This window comes from Ichthyophthirius multifiliis (assembly GCF_000220395.1).
Source record: "Ichthyophthirius multifiliis unplaced genomic scaffold scaff_1120509251201, whole genome shotgun sequence".
Classification (NCBI taxonomy): domain Eukaryota; phylum Ciliophora; class Oligohymenophorea; order Hymenostomatida; genus Ichthyophthirius; species Ichthyophthirius multifiliis.
The window spans coordinates 1-11,914 of record NW_004086106.1 but is presented as its reverse complement, the minus strand read 5'-3'; the positions used below and the strand labels follow the sequence as shown (position 1 = coordinate 11,914).

Here is an 11,914-nt window from a genome sequence, read left to right as displayed (position 1 = left end):
TAGAACATTCGTTTTGAATATTTTTGGAAGAATTTTTTCCAATGTTTTTTTTTTAAAAAAAATAAATATATATATTTCTATAATTCTTTTTTTTTAAAAAAAAAGGTAAAAATATTATAAGATATAAATCCTTTGGTTTATGCATTAAGTAGAAAAGGATAAGAAAAACAAATAAATATTTAATAAACAAAAGAATAATAATTTAGTAGCTTTTTTGGTTTTTAAAAAAAATAAGCAATTACTTATGATGTATTAATTAAAAGTTGTAGAATTAGTTTAATTAATCTTCTTTTAAAAAATTCTTATATTAGAGAATTAACATTTATTGATATATTGGAAGAATTTAAAGACAGTAATCTTATGTAATTATTATAAGCATTTTCAGATAAATTTTAAGAAGATTTATTGTCATAAAAATAATAAGAAACCATAACTGATATTGAAAGTATTGATTTATCTGATATTAAGTTAAATGATGTCCATATGAAATATTTAGGTGAAATTATTGCCAATTTAAAAATAAATTCTTCTTAAGGACTTTCTATATATATTCAATCAACATAATAATCTGTTTCAAGCGAAGGAATTAAATATTTTTGCAATGTATTATTTTTACAAATAAACATATAAAAATAAATAACATAATAAAAAAAGGGAGTAATATCAAATAAAATGATATCAAGGATAGATTTCAGCAAAAACAAATTAGGAAAAGAGTAATTAGAAGAAATATGCAGAATTATGGAAAATATTGACTAAACAGGAAAATTAAACCAACTTTTTTTAAGAAATTGCAAATTAGATAATAATTTAATATGCCGTTTAAGTACGAGCATAAGTAAAAATGAAACATTAAAACTTCTTGATTTAAGCGATAATAATTTTGACCATGAAGCTTTAAAAATTTTAACTACTAATATTTATGATAATAACACAATTAATACTCTTATATTAGATGGAAATCTGATCAATGGAAATTGTTTTTCATCAATTGTAAAAGCCCGTTTTGTGAAAAAAATAAGCTTATAATAATGTAATTTAGGAGAGTATGAAATCACTCATATTTGTTCTTTGATATAAAATGAAGAATAAATTTACTCGATTGATATTAGTTATAATAAGTTGAATTCTGAATGCATAAAAAGCATTATCTAATGTATTAAATAATCAAACTGTATTAAAGAATTAATCATTAAAAAAGTTTATTTCTAAGAAAATGTTTAGGAGAATATTTATAATTTGGCATCTATTATTGAGTTTTCTCACACTATTTAAACTTTAGATATTAGTGGAAATCATATTGGAAATGAAGGACTTATTTATATAGGTAAAGCTTTATAAAAAAATTAATCACTAAGAAAATTGATTATTAACGATGATGTATCTTTTGGACTTAAAGGTTTATCCAATTTTGCAGAATTAATTTAATCAAATAATATTCTATAAGTATTATTATATTTTATGTGTTTATTTATTTACAAATTTTTTAGTTATTAGAAATATAAGGAATTAATTAAATATAAGAAAGCCAGTTAGAAGAATTTAAAGCAGCCTAAAAAAAAATAAAAGAAAAGTTATAAATTAATAATTCATAAAAAATCTAGAAAGCAATTCCTAATATTGCAAATAAAATTTCAGCTGAATAAATTTAATATTTTAATTCTTCTAAATTATCAACAGATAGTAAAGGCTAAAAATAATCATAATGTGATTTTTATAGGGTTGGCTTAAGTATAGATGGAGGAGGTATTAGAGGAATAATACCTGCCTAAATTATTACTTATATTTGCAAAAGTATATATTTATTTATTTATATATCTTTAAAATATGTTTAGATTTAAAACGAGAAGTTCATGAAATTTTCGATGTCGTAGGAGGCACTTCAATAGGAGGTATTTTAGCTTTAGGAGTAACAGGTAAAGCAAAAAAAAAAAACAAAAAATTAAAAAAATTAAAAAAAGGCACACTTGATGGAAAAAATCCAGTTTCCAGAGGAGTAGATTTAGTATAGTTTTTTGAAGACCATGGCAATTAGATATTCAATAAATCTAAAATAGTTGCGATTTGGAATAATTTGAGAGATAAAAGTAAATATGATCCAGTTGGAATAGAATCGATTTTAAAAAAAAATTTCTAAAATTGTAAATTATCTGATATTGTTAAAGGTACAAATGTTATATGTACAGCTGTTAAAAGAGAGAATATTTAAGGTTTTTTTTATACGAAAAATAATCTAAAAAATAATGTAAATATAAATAGGTAAAAATATGGCTAAAATTTTTAGATCAAAAGAAGCTGTTTTTAATCCTAATAAAAATTTCTTCATGAAAGATGTTGCTAGAGCTACTTCTGCAGCTCCAACTTATTTTCCTTCGGCAGAAATCAAAAATATTAATGGAACTAAAAAATATTCATTAATAGATGGTGCTTTGGGATAAAATAATCCCTCAAAATTAGTTCTAGACGATATTAAAACAGAAGCTATGAATAGTGGAGATGAGAAGAAATTCTTTTTACTTTCTTTGGGTACTGGCTAACCTATTGCTGGTAGCTAAATATCATAAAATGCAGGTCTTTTTAATTTAGTTCCTATTATGTAAAGCTTAGGTAATGGAGCTCTTGCATATTTAGATAAAGATGTTGAAAAAAGCGCAGAAGGATAATATTTGAGAATTGATCCAGAAATTCCTTTAAAATAAAGTGAAGCAGATCTGGATAATAATGATACAAGAATAATCGAAATTTATAAATAATACTCATTAAATGAAGCAGTTTTAAAACTTTCTCATTAACATATTTATGGACCTTTTTATGATTAAAATTTAATTGAATGGCTTGCTGAAAATACAGCAAGAAAAAAGATACTTATGTTTGATTTTTTGAATTATTTATTTTGAAAATTAAAAATAATAATCATATGACTCTATGTATTAAATTTTTAAAATAACATATATAATAATTTTATAAAATATTATGTTTTAATTATGACTTTAAAAATGTATAAATCAAATATTTATATTTTGTATAAATAAATATTATATAACTTTTTATAAAAAATTTTCTAAAAAATTTTTCATTATTTTTATTTTTTTTGAATTTAATTAAATTAAATAATTTTATTATTGATTTATTTCTTTTCATTTTAATTTTAACTTTTCTAACAATTATTAAAGACTTCGTAAGATCCTAACTTAATTTTTCTAAATGGACTATTAGATTATTATTATCCACTCTAAAAACTTAAATCATTATAAGTAGATAAATTATTATCATATTTATTAATTTGATTATAAATTTAATTTAAATGCTCTCTTTCTATTTAATCATCTAATTTTTTAAACTCTTGAAGTATTTAAGCTGCATCTGTATCCAATCTAATAGTTTCAATAACATCGAAATCAAGTTAATTTTTTCCTTTATGTTCAATTTCAAATTTACTTTTTTTAAATGTATTTGCTTATTCTAAAGCTTCGTTACTTTTATTTAATTATTTTGAATTTTTCAAATCAAAATTATTTATATCAACAATAATTCCATTTTTTAACTTTTAACCATAAATATCATAGTATTCTAAAGTGTCTTAAAATTATTTATTTTCTTAATATCTACTAGAAAAATTAAAAGATTATTAATCAAATTCTAAAGTTTAATTTTGTTATTATTTAGATAAAAATTCAATCATTTTAGTGCATTACTAAAATTAGTTTGTTATTTGGCTCAATTCTTTTTATAGTGTATTATATTTTATTTTTAATACTTTATATTTTTCTTTTATTATTTTATATTTATCACCTAAATTTAAATTGTTTTATTTAACTTCATTTATTTTTTCATTTTATTGTAAGCTATTATTAGTATCATGTTAAAAAAATTATAATTATTCTTGCAAATTCTTATTCTCTTCAATTAAATTATTTATTTAATTATTAATTTAGTTTTATATTTTCATGCTGAACTCCTATTTATTTTTTATAAATAAAAAGTAAAATCGATATATTTACATTTTTAAGAGTTTATATTAAGGATTTTATTTCTTTTGAGTTTTATTATTATATATTATCCAATAATTCTTGTTTTTCTTTTAAAAGTGATTCAAGTTATTAAACTTCGACTGTTTTTTATAATAGTTTATTATTAGAATTTTCCAATTACAATTAAAGCTAATTATTTTCTTATATTTAAATTTTTATTTATTCATTTTATTAATCACTAATTTTTTTTATTAAATTTATATCTTCCAATAATTTCTAATTATATTACTAAATTTAATAATTCTAATTTAAAAATGCTTAAAATTTTTATTTTAAACCAATATTTTCTTTATCTTTTTATTCAATATTCGCTTTGATTGCATTGTATTATCCCTGCATTTAATTTATGTTTTGAAAATTTGAATCTCCATTTATTTACATAATTTTATTTTATTCTAATTGGAGATTCTTATTATTTGCATTAAATAATTCTTCAAGAGGATTTTAATATAAATTTGCTATTAAATCAGAATCAGTCTTGAAAATACTTTTTAATTTTGATTAATATTAATTTTCATATTATTAAGATTTAAAATCTATTTATATCTACTTTTTTTCTTTTAATTATAAATCTATTTCTTGCATTTTTATTTGATTTATATAATTTTTTATTATTTTAATTAATAATTTTATATTTTAATTATTATTAATCGTTGAAAATAACAACAAAATAAATATTAAATATTATCATATTTTTTATTATAAATAAAAATTAAATTCAATTTTTATTTTTTAATAAAATAAAATATATATTTAATAATAAATTAAATAAAATTATAATTAAAAAGTATAAAAATAATATATTTTATATTTAAATATTATAAATGAAATAATATTTTAATTATTGTTTTAGAATTATATAAAATTTTTTCCTCAATATGATTATATACATAAAGAAATATTTATATAAATAAATCTTTATTAATTTAAATAATTATAATTAAAAATAGATTTTTAAACAAAAAAGTATAAATATATTAATTAGTAAACATAGTTAAATAATTTTTAAATTACATATTAATTGTATAATAATATTATGTATTTCCTTCATTAAAATTTGTTTCAGGTCTAACAAATTATTTGAATTTTTTTTATTAAATATCAATCCAATAATATTGCTTTCTTTTTTTAACAAATATGTGATTAATCTTACTTTTATTCTTTTGAATAATTATAGAAAACAGCATATAAACTTAAAATCTGCTTTAGGTTTATGTTCAAAATATATAAAGGGAGACACTATTATTGTATGAGGTACGGTAATGAAATATTTTTATTAAGGAAATGATAAATGATGATTATACAAAACTTTTTTATGAAAACTTGAAAAATAATACTATACAATATTATACTATAATTAATGTTGTAATTACTAAAAGAGAAGGATTTAAAGTTGATTAAACGGGAAGAAATAATTCTATGGTTTATCCAGAAGATATTTAAAAAGATTTCGCTCGAATATTATAGAATATGAAATTGTTAGTTTAAATGATGTGATAAAAATATTTTTAAAAAATTATATGAAGTTTACTAATATAGATATTTTGATTGATATTGTATAAAAAGAGTCTTTGTGTACTTAAAATATGCGAAATATAAATTTAAAAAACTATAGAATAGTTTGAATATGGGAATGAAACTTAGGAAGAAAGAATTAAAATAGTAAAATATCAAAGATGAAGAAATTTATTAATAAAAATGTTTTTTTAAGCTTAAATTAAATATAAATATTAGAATGGATAATTTATAATTTATGTTTAGAATTTTTATGAAAATCTAGGAAACTATAGTGGTAAATTGAAATAGAAAAAAATATGAACATATATATTTTATAATAAAGAATTTAAATGCAAATTGTTTAACTTGCTTGCAATAATTAACTTAATGAAATATAAAATATTCATTAGAAGCTATATCATTCATAATTTTAATTAAAATATTGAATAGGCCAATAAGTAGAATATTTAACATAAAACAAGACACTTACTTAAGTAATTAATAGAAAAGGCATAAAAACTAACAATATTTTTTTAAATTAATAAACTTTTTAAGATTAACTTTCTGCTATTTAAAATAATAATTTATCATCCAAAATGTTAAAAATTATATGTATAATAATTGAATCATTCAATAATTTTTTTTTATAGCATAGTAAAATATTAACTAAATTTAATAAAATTAAAATTTTTTGATTTATTATAATTTAACTAATTTTTATAAATACAATAAATCAAATTAAATATATTAAAAGTATTAATAATAATTAAATTTATTTTAAAATATAAATTCATAGAAAAATTAGTTAACAATATTTTTTTAAACATAATAAAAAATTTAAACTAATAAATAACAAAAAAATTAATTATAAACATAATTATTTCAATAAACTATAGAAGAATAATTAAATAAATAGCAAACTTTATAAGATGAAAACGATTCTTTATTTTAACTTAATAGTTGGTTTAAATAGTTATAATTTACTTGATTATACATTATAAAGTAATTAAAATAATAATTTTTTAACTAATTATTATTTGTAATGTTAAGAATAATAATAACAGTAAGGATAATAAGGAATCAAAGAAATATGATTTTTACAAAAGAAAATATATTTCAATCTACTCTAAAATAATATTAATTAAATAATAAAATTATATTATAATATTTAATATAATTTTTTTTTTTTCATAATCAAAGTATTTTAAAATTTAGCATTTTCATTTTATTAATTTTAATAAATTTTTTCCTTTAAAATATTAGTTTTTCTTTTTTATATATATTTTATTTAAAATATTAAATATATAGTATATTTACTTTTAAATATAAATTATAAATATTACAAATTCTTATAAAAATAATATAAATAAAGTATGTGTATATTTTCAATTTTACATTTAACATATATTTATTAAATTTTTAAGCTTTTATAAAAATAAAAATTTTTATATTATTAAATATCAATCAAACATTTAATAAATTGTAAATTACTTTTTTAAAAATATTTATTATTAAGGATATGTTTAATAATATAATATTCAATATTATTAATTTTTATTTATCCATAAGTTTGATTTAATAAAATTTTAATAAATAAATCATACATAAGTTTTTTTACTTAGATATAAATTTATTGATTATTTATTTGAATAATTTTCGAAAAAGTAATTTCATATAATTAAAGATAAAACATTAATTATTAACAATATAAATTTGTAATATATAAAGAACTTTATATTAAACATATGAATAATTAAGCTATTATAATTATGATAAGAATTATCTTAAACATATAGAGAAAATATTTATTGACAAAAATAATTTTTAAATATCCGAGGATAATGCATTTAAAAAGAAAAACATAAGAGTTTAAAAAATATAAGCATTAATATTATCAAATACATAATAAAATAATGAAATATATGATAATAGATTAAAAAAAACTTGAAAAATTAGTAGAAGAAATTAAATTTATAATTTATTGTTTCAAGAAATGATTTTATATTTTTTATTCTTGAAGAAATTAATTATAAAAAAATGATAAAAAAATTAAAATAAATAAGGGAAAACCCGAAAATTCGAATATTTAATACGAAAAGATGAAGGCGCACAAATGCTTTTTATATTAAGCTAAATGATAAAAAAAAGTATTTCATGTTTTAATTAGAAGGATCATATTTTTTGACAATAGAGAAATAAATATACAAAAGCATTTTGTTTTTTTGGACTTTTAAAAATATTTAATTGCAAGTTTTTTTATTTAATAAAATTATTAATAAAATCAGACAATAAAAATATAAAAAAGTTACCATGCAATAACAATAAAATAAATTTGTTAAGTAAAAATATAAATTACTTAAAAAAAATTAAGATAAATAATTAGTATACTTAGTGATGAAGTGGAAAATATTATTTTTGGAAATAAGTCAAAATTTGCTTTAGATAAACAAAATAACGTAACATTTTAAAAAAATTCTAAACAAATTAATATGATATGACTTGAATATAAACTAATAGATAATGATAAAAAAATTCTTAGAATTACAAACTTAAATATCGAAAAAAGTAACTATTTTTAGAATAATTTTAAAATATTATTAAATAAAAATGGAAATAAACAATAATATTCTTTTAAAAATAATTATAAGAAATAACTTTAGAGTCTTTTTTTGTAAATAAGTCAAAAAGTAAGTAATATGAGATTTTAATTTAAATAGAAAGTAAAAATAAATTATAAATAATTATACAAATTTTTCTTATAATAATGTATGTATAAAAAAAAAAATATATTTAAATTAAATTCAAAATAATTAAATTATATAAAAATAAAATAAAATAAAAAAAAAAGAAAGATAAATAATTATATATATATTATTTTTAAAAATTAATAAAAAATTATAGATAACGATTAAAATTAAAAAAAAAATTAATAATAAAAATAAAATATAATAGTTACAATATATCTAAATAAAAATAATAATATATAAAATATAATAAAAAATATTAAAAAAAAATATTTTAGAAATATATAAAGAAAAAAAATATAAAATAAATATAGATAAATATAAGATAAAGATAAATAATAATTAAATGCATTAAAAATAATTATATATAAAATTAAAAATATTAAAAAAATAAATATAATTAATATATATATTAAAAAGAAATTAATTTATAAAAATAATAAATTATATATTAATATATAAATATCTATTTATTAAAATATAAATATATATATTTATATATAAAATAATATTTATTTATTTCTTTTTTATTTTATTATTTTATAAAAAAATTGATAATTTTTTTTTTAAAAAAATTATTTCATACACTTTATTTAAATTTTTTTTTTTTTTTTAATTATTTTTTGTTTTATTATTTTATTTTTAATTTTAAAATTTTTTATATCCTTTTTATAAAATTATTTATAATAAAACAATATTATTAAAATAAATTTAAATAAATCTATTAATAAAAAATTATAATAGATATAAATATAATATATATTTTAAAAAATTTTTTTTAATAATTAAAATAAAAGTTATATTTAAAAATATATATAAATGAAATATATATTAATAATTTATTTATTCTTAAAAAATTTAAATTTTTATATATTTAAAACTTTTTATAATAAATATTATTATTTCATTTATTATATATTCATAAAAATAATTTTTTACAAAATAATTTCTTATATAATTAGTTTTTTTTTTAAAGATTAATTTTTATTTTTTTTTATTAAATTTTTATATAATATTTATATTATTAATAACTTTTTTTTTACTATTTATTTATTTGGTTTTTTTTTTTTTATATTTTTATATTAAAAATAATTATATTTTATTAGTTTTTCCTTTTAATTTTAATTTAAAAATATAATTTTTTTTTATATTTAAGAATTTTTTAAAATTATTTAATATAAAATATTATTAAATTTATATTTCTTTAATTTTATTATTTAAACATTAATTATTTTTTTTATATATATTATTTATTAAATAAAAAATATTTTTTTTTTTATTATTATTTTAATTCGAAATATAAATAGCTAATCTTGAATATGAAAATATACTATAATATTAAATTTACTTTTATTATAATATATCTATTTTCAGCTTTCAATTCTTAAAAAAAAACACTTTTGAAAAAATGTTTAGATACACACTTTTCGTCATAAGATGCTATTAATTGTGGTTTTCAAATTTCTACTTCAGTTGGAGGAAATATAACTTATTTATGTGGCCCAAAAACTGTTTTAGGAGGATTCTAAATATGTGGAAACAGTTGTATTATATCATTAAATGTTAAATCAAATAAACCTGTATATAAATATTCAATTAGCTTTTAATATATAATGATTGATGCTTGGAATTTCGATATGTGAATTTTTATATTTTAAAATAAATGGATCTCTTGCTGCAAAATTATAAAAAGTTTTTACTTTTTAAATATTATGCGCAAGAAAACATTTAAAAGAAAAATACTAATAAGCTGATTTCGATTTTTAAACTAATGATACTCTACTTGATATTACGATTACTAATGAAATATTTATAAATAATGACGCTTTTTTAAAATCGTTTGGAATTACGGAATTTGAAATTTATGCTTTTGAGTGTATGCCTTAATGTGCTAAATGTAATAACGATACTTCTTGTAGTTCTTGTTTTGATGGCTAGTATTTAAATATAGATAATTGTTAAAATTGTGGTATTGCGTAATGCTAAAAATGTACAGATGGAATTTCTTGTGATTTATGTGAAATTGGATATTTTTATAATGATTCTTAATGTATTTCTTCATGTCCAAAAAAAAAATATGCAGATGCTTCAACAAGAACTTGTTAGGATTGTAATAGTAAATGTGCAACTTGTTCTAATGCAACTGATTGTGACACTTGCTTTAAGAATAGGGTTGGAACTACTTGTGAATGCCCTGCTTATAGCTATGATAATTTGAATTACACATAAGCTTGTATCGAATGCTCTACTATAACTATTGGATGCTCTACTTGTAATGCTACTACATGCTAAGCATGTTTATCGCCGCATTTTTTAGATGGAAATTCATGTGTAATAGCCTGTCCTGCAGGTAAATGGGGCCAAATACGGCAAACAAATAATGTACAGCTTGCTTATTTAAATGTGCAACTGCTCTAATGCACCGATTGCGATACATGTTTTGGGAATAGGCTTCCTTAATAATGTGATTGTCCTTAATATTCTTATGATCCTAATATTTTCAATTAAACCTGTACTATATGTTCTACTTTTTCAGCTGGATGTGTTACATGCAGTTCAACGGAATGTCTTACATGCCAAACTCCTTAATATTTTTAATTAAACTAAAATAAATAATGCGATTCATGCTTAAATATAATGACTAATATGCATTTTAGTTTTGATTTTTTAGATTTAATTATAGATTTTGACTATTATTATACTAATTTGTAAATTGATCTTAATATCTCTAATTTAGATTTCTAAAGTTATTCTTCTTAATTATAATTTACAAATTAACTTTGTATAGAAACATTGGACTAAAATTTTATTACTTCTAAATTGTAAGGAAATATTTTATGTTCTTTTGATAGATATTTAAAAACACTTACACTTAAGCTTGATACTGTAAGCACTATTAATAAGGATGATATAATAAAAATAAAACCTGGTGTATTTAAACTAACAAATAATGGATTTGCTTGTACTGATTTTCTTTAATAAATAACTGGAAAAGTAAGTTTAGACACAAATCTAGTTATAAAATTAACTTAAACAAGTCCTATTTCCATATGTTAATAAGCATAAATAATAATATAATGTATTTCTAATTGTGGTAATAAATAATTAAAATAAATTACTTGGTCTCTCATTTCTTCTAATGTAAATACGGTAAATGAAATAAATTTAATAAATATGTAAATTTAATAACAAAATAACTAATACTTTTTATAAATACAGCCTTTATAATTGAAAAAATAAGGATAATACTAATTCTAAGTTGATGTAGTTTCCTAGTTTAACTAAGCAGCAACTGCAAATACAATAATATAAACTTCTTGTAGGACACATCGATAGACATAAGAGTAAAAACAAATCCAATCTAAATTTATAGAAGTAATTTAGTTAAAGTAAATGTTTATTTTAATCTCTTATAATGCGAAAACGATGGAAAAATATCTTATCAATAAGCAGATGTATATTAAATATAAATAAAATAAAATGACAATTTAACTGAATTATTAAATATTAATTCCATATAATATGTTTAAGGAACTTAATTTTAATTTTAAATTTAACCTTTATATTATGAAAGTTAATACAACATATAATATATAAATTATAGCTTCTTTAAAATCTGATCCAAATATTACTTAATAAATA

The 11,914-nt window shown here is 16.9% G+C and overlaps 2 protein-coding genes across 2 annotated transcripts, besides 12 other annotated features; both read left to right on the top strand. All coding sequences in view use genetic code 6, as the record gives it.

Annotated features, from left to right (window-relative positions):
* Positions 1-616: 616 nt before the first annotated feature.
* Positions 617-651: a microsatellite.
* Positions 652-1,375: 724 nt separating this feature from the next.
* Positions 1,376-3,071, top strand: IMG5_158430 (patatin-like phospholipase family protein, putative; the record flags this gene model as incomplete). The annotated part of the gene is made up of 5 exons (XM_004030510.1): positions 1,376-1,446; positions 1,721-1,794; positions 1,836-1,916; positions 1,962-2,210; positions 2,260-3,071. The coding sequence occupies 5 exons, from the start codon at positions 1,376-1,378 to the stop codon at positions 2,895-2,897; spliced, it is 1,113 nt and encodes a 370-aa protein (XP_004030558.1). The 3' UTR covers positions 2,898-3,071.
* A 666-nt stretch (positions 3,072-3,737) lies between these two features.
* Positions 3,738-3,787: a microsatellite.
* Positions 3,788-4,632: 845 nt separating this feature from the next.
* Positions 4,633-4,679: a microsatellite.
* A 3,668-nt stretch (positions 4,680-8,347) lies between these two features.
* Positions 8,348-8,385: a microsatellite.
* Positions 8,386-8,443: 58 nt separating this feature from the next.
* Positions 8,444-8,479: a microsatellite.
* Positions 8,480-8,497: 18 nt separating this feature from the next.
* Positions 8,498-8,546: a microsatellite.
* Positions 8,547-8,567: 21 nt separating this feature from the next.
* Positions 8,568-8,611: a microsatellite.
* A 102-nt stretch (positions 8,612-8,713) lies between these two features.
* Positions 8,714-8,792: a microsatellite.
* An 84-nt stretch (positions 8,793-8,876) lies between these two features.
* Positions 8,877-8,920: a microsatellite.
* Positions 8,921-9,128: 208 nt separating this feature from the next.
* Positions 9,129-9,161: a microsatellite.
* Positions 9,162-9,482: 321 nt separating this feature from the next.
* Positions 9,483-9,560: a microsatellite.
* A 125-nt stretch (positions 9,561-9,685) lies between these two features.
* IMG5_158420 (hypothetical protein) lies at positions 9,686-11,845 on the top strand (the record flags this gene model as incomplete). Its single annotated transcript, XM_004030509.1, has 1 exon — positions 9,686-11,845. A coding segment is annotated over exon 1 (1,953 nt), but the record flags the coding sequence as incomplete, so codon positions are not given.
* Positions 10,804-10,849: a microsatellite.
* Positions 11,846-11,914: the final 69 nt, after the last annotated feature.